Source organism: Anolis carolinensis, chromosome 3 (genome assembly GCF_035594765.1).
Source record: "Anolis carolinensis isolate JA03-04 chromosome 3, rAnoCar3.1.pri, whole genome shotgun sequence".
In the NCBI taxonomy this organism is placed as follows: Eukaryota; Metazoa; Chordata; class Lepidosauria; order Squamata; family Dactyloidae; genus Anolis; species Anolis carolinensis.
The window spans coordinates 5,409,978-5,415,977 of NC_085843.1; the positions used below are offsets into that span (position 1 = coordinate 5,409,978).

General features: G+C 41.5%; 1 protein-coding gene across 1 annotated transcript in view; it reads left to right on the forward strand.

Moving 5' to 3' along the window:
• Positions 1–4,600, forward strand: part of pold3 (DNA polymerase delta 3, accessory subunit) — a 42,896-nt gene extending 38,296 nt beyond the window's left edge. The window contains exon 12 of the mRNA XM_062974424.1: positions 3,387–4,600. Within this exon, the coding sequence (XP_062830494.1) occupies positions 3,387–3,583 (197 nt within the window). The 3' untranslated portion in view covers positions 3,584–4,600. The remainder of the gene's footprint in view (positions 1–3,386) is intronic.
• Positions 4,601–6,000: the final 1,400 nt, after the last annotated feature.

Here is a 6,000-nt window from a genome sequence, read left to right on the forward strand (position 1 = left end):
TTGTGCACTCACCTCCCCAATGGTGCTCTTGGCACAGAGTTTGATACCCTGTTTCCCCTAAAATAAGACATCCACAGAAAATAAGACCTAGTAGAGGTTTTGCTGAATTGCTAAATATAAGGCCTCCCCTGAAAGTAAGACCTAGCGAAGTTTTTGTTTGGAAGCATGACCGCCGAACAGAACACCAGAGCATGCAGGATCGGGAAATGTACGTACCATAGAGTGTTGTACATGGAAATAATGGTAGTAACAAGAAATTCTTAATAGAATTCACACTTTCTATGGTTATGCTGGTTTGTGATGACAACTACTGTACAGTATATAATAAATCTTCAATGTTTTGTTCAACAATAAATGTGAATTCTTTTTTCATGGAAAAATAAGACATCCCCTGAAAATAAGACCTAGAGCATCTTTGGGAGCAAAAATTAATATAAGACACTGTCTTATTTTCGGGGAAACACGGTACTCTGATGGGAAGTGTTTGGAGGAGAGAGACAACTTGCTCTTTCTTTCCAGGTCAGAGATCTCAATCTGGCCAATGTGTTGTCGAAGGCTTTCATGGCCGGAATCACAGGATTGTTGTGTGTTTTCCGGGCTGTCTGGCCATGTTCCAGAAGTATTCTCTCCTGACGTTTCACCCACATCTATGGCAGGCATCCTCAGAGGTTGTGAAGTCTGTTGGAAACTAGACAAGTGAGGTTTATATATCTGTAGAATAACATCCAGAATGGGAGAAAACTTTCATCTGTTGGAGGCCAATGTGAATGGTGTAATTAATCACCTTCATTAGCATTAATGACCTTGCAAACTTCATGTCCTGGCCTGAGGGCATCCTTTGTTCAGAGGCGTCAGCTGTCCCTGATTGACTCATGTCTGGAATTCCTCTGTTTTCAGAGTGTTGTTCCTTATTTACTGTTCTGATTTATTTATTTATTTGCTAAATTTATATGCCGCCCTTCTCACCCCGAAGGGGACTCAGAGCGGCTTACAAATTAAATTTACATACAATATTATATTAGCATAGTACAATACTGGTAATAAATTACTATATTGTACTGTATCAGTATATTGTAATATTAGTAATATTACATGTAAAATATAATATATAATTAATATTATTATATTGTATTATTAGTATTATATCGTATTACAATTTTAGATTTTAGAGTTTTTAAATACTGGTAGCCAGATTGTGTTCATTTTCATGGTTCCCGCCTTTCTGTTGAAGTTGTCCACATGCTTCTTGTGGATTTCAATGGCTTCTCTGTGTAGCCTGACATGGTCGTTGTGTGAGTGTTCCCACATTTCTGTGTTCTCAGATAATATATTGTGTCCAGGTTGATTCATCAAGTGCTTTGCTATGGCTGACTTCTCTGGTGGATTAGTCTGCAGTGCCTTTCATGTTCCTTGATTCGTGTTTGGGCAGTGCTGCTTTGTTTGGTGGTTCCTACATAGACATATACCTCACAACCTCTGAGGATGTCTGCCATAGATGTGGGTGAAACGTCAGGAGAGAATACTTCTGGAACATGGCCATACAGGCGTGAAAACACACAACAACCCAGTTGTTGTTCTTACCACCACTTTTGTTATGTTCCTTCAAGTCAACTTGTGGTTTATTCAAGCAGTATTTCATCTTTCTCTTAGGCTTAAGTGAGTGTGACTTGACCAAGCTCAATCTAGGCTGAGCAGGGATTTGAACCCTTTCCTCCCAGAGTCTTAGTTCATCACTTCTGCTGATGGTGCTACTTCTGCCTTACTTTACTTATGTATCCCACCTTTTACCATCTCTGGAATTATTGCCAAAATAATGTAGACAGAAATCATATGTACATACAAATCCATATATATAAAACTCAAAGAATGTATGTTTAGCTGCCTGTCAGCCTGTACCACAGAGGCTGTTTCTAGGTGAATGTCGCTGGGACATAATAATAATAATAATAATAATAATAATAATAATAATAATAATAATAATAATATACATCACACAGTCCTAGACACTTGGGAAGTGTCTGACATGTGATTCAGTACAACAGCAGCAGAGTGTCTGCTGTGGACTCATCTTGTTGTGTTTCACAAATGCTATTAAGGCCAAGATCGAAAAATCAGCTGATGACCCAAAATGCAGACTCTGCAAGGAAACCGACACAACACACCAGACATCACAGTGGTGGAAAGGAAAAAAGTTTGGATCATTGATATTGCCATCCCAGGTGACAGCAGCATCGACGAAAAACAACAGGAAAAACTTAGCCGCTATCAGGACCTCAAGATTGAACTTCAAAGACTCTGGCAGAAACCAGTGCAGGTGGTCCCAGTGGTGATGGGCACACTGGGTGCCCTGCCAAAAGATCTCAGCCAGCATTTGGAAACAGTAGACATTGACAACTGCAAAAGGCCACCCGACTGGGATCTGCACGCATCATCCGAAAATACATCACACAGTCCTAGACACTTGGGAAGTGTTCGACTTGTGGTTTTGTGATATGAAATCCAGCATATCTATCTTGTTTGCTGTGTCATACAATAATAACAATAATAATAATTATTATTATTATTATGAAAAACACAACAAGATGAGTCCACTGCGCACACTCTGCTGGCTGTTGTATTGGATCAAATTATTATTATTATTATTATTATTATTATTATTATTATTATTATTATTAATACAGGTCAAGAATGTATAGCGAAGGGGAAAGGACATGGTGGCACCCCTTGAGGTTTTTTTAAAAATAATTTTAATTGAAATAACTTTTAAAGTTTCCTAAAAATCAGTAGGTGAACAAATCTTTCTGAAACTTTGCAGGATCAATGCCCTGCTTATGGTGTCTCATTGTGCGGAAATTCAAGGGGATACCTCTTGAAGTTATTTTTTTAAATACTTGTGAAAAATTAAATTCCTAAAAATCAGTGGAAGACCGAAACATTCTGAAACTTGGTGGACTTAAAGTTGTCAACGTTGCCTACAAGTGTGCCAAGTTTCATCCCTATAGCCGTAAAAATTTTCCTCATTGCTTCTAATGCAGGCATGGGCAAACTTGGGCCCTCCAGGTGTTTTGGACTTCAACTCCCATCATTCCTAACAGCCTCAGGCCCTTTCCTTTTCACCCTCAGCCGCTTAAGCGGCTGAGGGTGAAAAGGAAAGGGCCTGAGGCTGTTAGGAATGATGGGAGTTGAAGTCCAAAACACCCGGAGGGCCCAAGTTGGCACATGCCTGCTCCAATTGAGCAAATCTTAACGAAACAATTGCAAAACTTTGGAGATTCGGTTTACTAATCGGAGCAAGACCCCTCCAAATCTTTACTAAACGAATTACTAATCGGATTTCAGTCGCTTTGCAGACCTCTAGTAACTGCTTCTCCTCCTTTTGTTTCCAGTGACCGAAAAGGTTTACGAGAGCGAGTCCTGCACAGACAGCGAAGAAGATTTCCGGTCCAAACCTCCCACGGCTCCTAAACCGCTTGCTGTGGCCACAAAGAAAGAGTCCAAAGAGGAGAAGAAGGGCGCCAAGAAAGGTGTGGCCAGCAAAGCCAACAAGCAAGCCTCCATCATGGGCTTCTTCCTGAAGAAATGACCTATTTGGAGACGTTGCTTGAGAGCAAAATACACATACTTACTGTGTAAGTGAAAAAACAAGACAAGGAGCCGCACGAGGAAAGTTTTTGTGGCCGAACTGAACAGAAATAAGCTGACAGAGACAACATCAAATTGTCATGTTTCAAATGTGGGAGATCACAGATTATATGTTTTTTCAGAGCTGTCCCTGTCTGACACAAGCTGTACAAATCCTTTCCTTTTCACGGCGTTGGATTCACATTACTTGATGGAGCAAAATTTTATCGATTTGTAGGATTACCAAGCAAAAAGAGGCCAGAGGCCGGAGCAAGGGTTATGTGGACCGCAATAACGCATGTAACACCGAGGCACCACAATGAGAAGAATAAGACAATTGTCTTTCATCATTCCTCCAATGCGTTGGGATATTATTTCTGCAGTTTCTTCTTCCCGGGATGCAGACGGTGGCAGAATGAATGCATTGTTTGCAATGTCCTGATTTGACGTTGCAAACACCGTAATTGTTGGACCTGACATAATGACCTAAGTTGCCCGCCCTGGACTAATTTGCTTCACCTTCTCAAATGTTGGATGTTTTATGAATGCCTGGAACAACAAAGTGACTTTTTGTGTATTGCCGAAGGCTTTCATGGCCGGAATCACAAGGTTGTTGTGTGTTTTCCGGGCTGTCTGGCCATGTTCCAGAAGTATTCCCTCCTGACGTTTCGCCCACATCTATGGCAGGCATCCTCAGAGGTTGTGAGGTATATAAACTCCACTTGCCTAGTTTCCAACACATCTCACAACCTCTGAGGATGCCTGCCATAGATGTGGGTGAAACGTCAGGAGAGAATACTTCTGGAACATGGCCAGACAGCCCGGAAGACACACAACAATCAAGTGTCTTTTTATTTTTATTCAAAGCATCAACCTTACAGATGTCGTAAAAAGTATTATGACACTTTGTGTAGGCAGGGGATGCCTTCGTTGAACCAAGAGCAACTTTTTTCCTGTAATAAACTACTTAGAATCACAAGATCTGAGCTTTCTCCTTGTAACTCAAAGCCCTCTTCCACACTTTGGCCCCAAAATGTTTTCCTTTTTGTTGTTTTTCCAAGGATGTTGGTTGGTTGGTTGAGATAACATTCCTCTTCCAAGTGACCTTATTTATTATTTATTTATGTACAATACAGTTAGAGTCTCACTTATCCAACATAAACGGGCCGGAAGAACATTGGATAAGTGAAAATGTTGGATAATAAAGAGGGACTAAGGAAAAGCCTATTAAGCATAAAATTACATCATGTTTTACAACAAATCGACAGAAAAAGCAGTTCAATACACGGTAACATTATGTAGTAATTACGGTATTTACGAATTTGGCACCAAAACATTGCAATGTATTGAAAACGTTGACTACAAAAACACTGACTACTAAAAGGCAGACTGCATTGGATAATCCAGAATGTTGGATAAGTGAGACTACTGTATTTATATTCTGCCCTTCTCACCCCAAAGGGGACTCAGAGCGGATTACAGTGCACATATACATGGCAAACATTCAATGCCATTATTAGACATACAAATATACAAACAGACAATAGAGGCAATTTAACATTTTCCAGCTTCTGGCTTCATGAGGGTGTGTTTGATTCCGGCCACAGGGGAGCTGCCGCTTCATCATCCACGGACACTGAGTCCTTGATGGTAGTACTTCCTCAATCCTTTCCACACGCTGCTGGAAGTTAAGTTAAATTAGCCTCCCCACATTAAGCTGTACCTAGAGTTCTCTATACTCACAGACGCAACTGTTTTCGAGCTGCTTAGGTGGGCAGCAAGCTAGGCTATTAACGGTCGGGAGCTTAACCCCTTACCCAGGCTTTGAACCCATAACCACTCGGTCAGTAGTGATTTATTGTTTCTGGCTACTAACCAGCTGCACCACAGCCAGGCCTCCTGGATTCACATTCGAAGGAATTACTTATATTATCAAAGGCTTTCACAACTGGAATCACTCCGGTGTTGTGTGGTTTCTGGGCTGTATGGCCAATGTGTTCTAGCAGCATTCTCTCCTGATATTTCGCCTACTGCTGTGGCTGGCATCTTCAGGGGATTGATATATTATAGGGCAGGCATGGGTCAACTTTGGCCTTCCCTCCGAGTGTTTTGGACTCCAACTCCCACCATTCCTAACAGCCTCAGGCCCTTTCCTTTTCCCCCTCAGCCGCTTAAGTTGTAGTCTTGTGATTGTACTGAGCATGTTCAGACGCAGGACTCCTTTTTGTTAGCAGTTTGCATCAGACATCAGTGGAGCGGCTGAGGAGGTAAAGGAAAGGGCCTGAGGCTGTGAGGAATGGTGGGAGATGGAGTCCAAAACTCGGAGGGAAGGCCAAAGTTGACCCATGCCTGGGCTATAGCCCTAAACCCTGCCTTAGG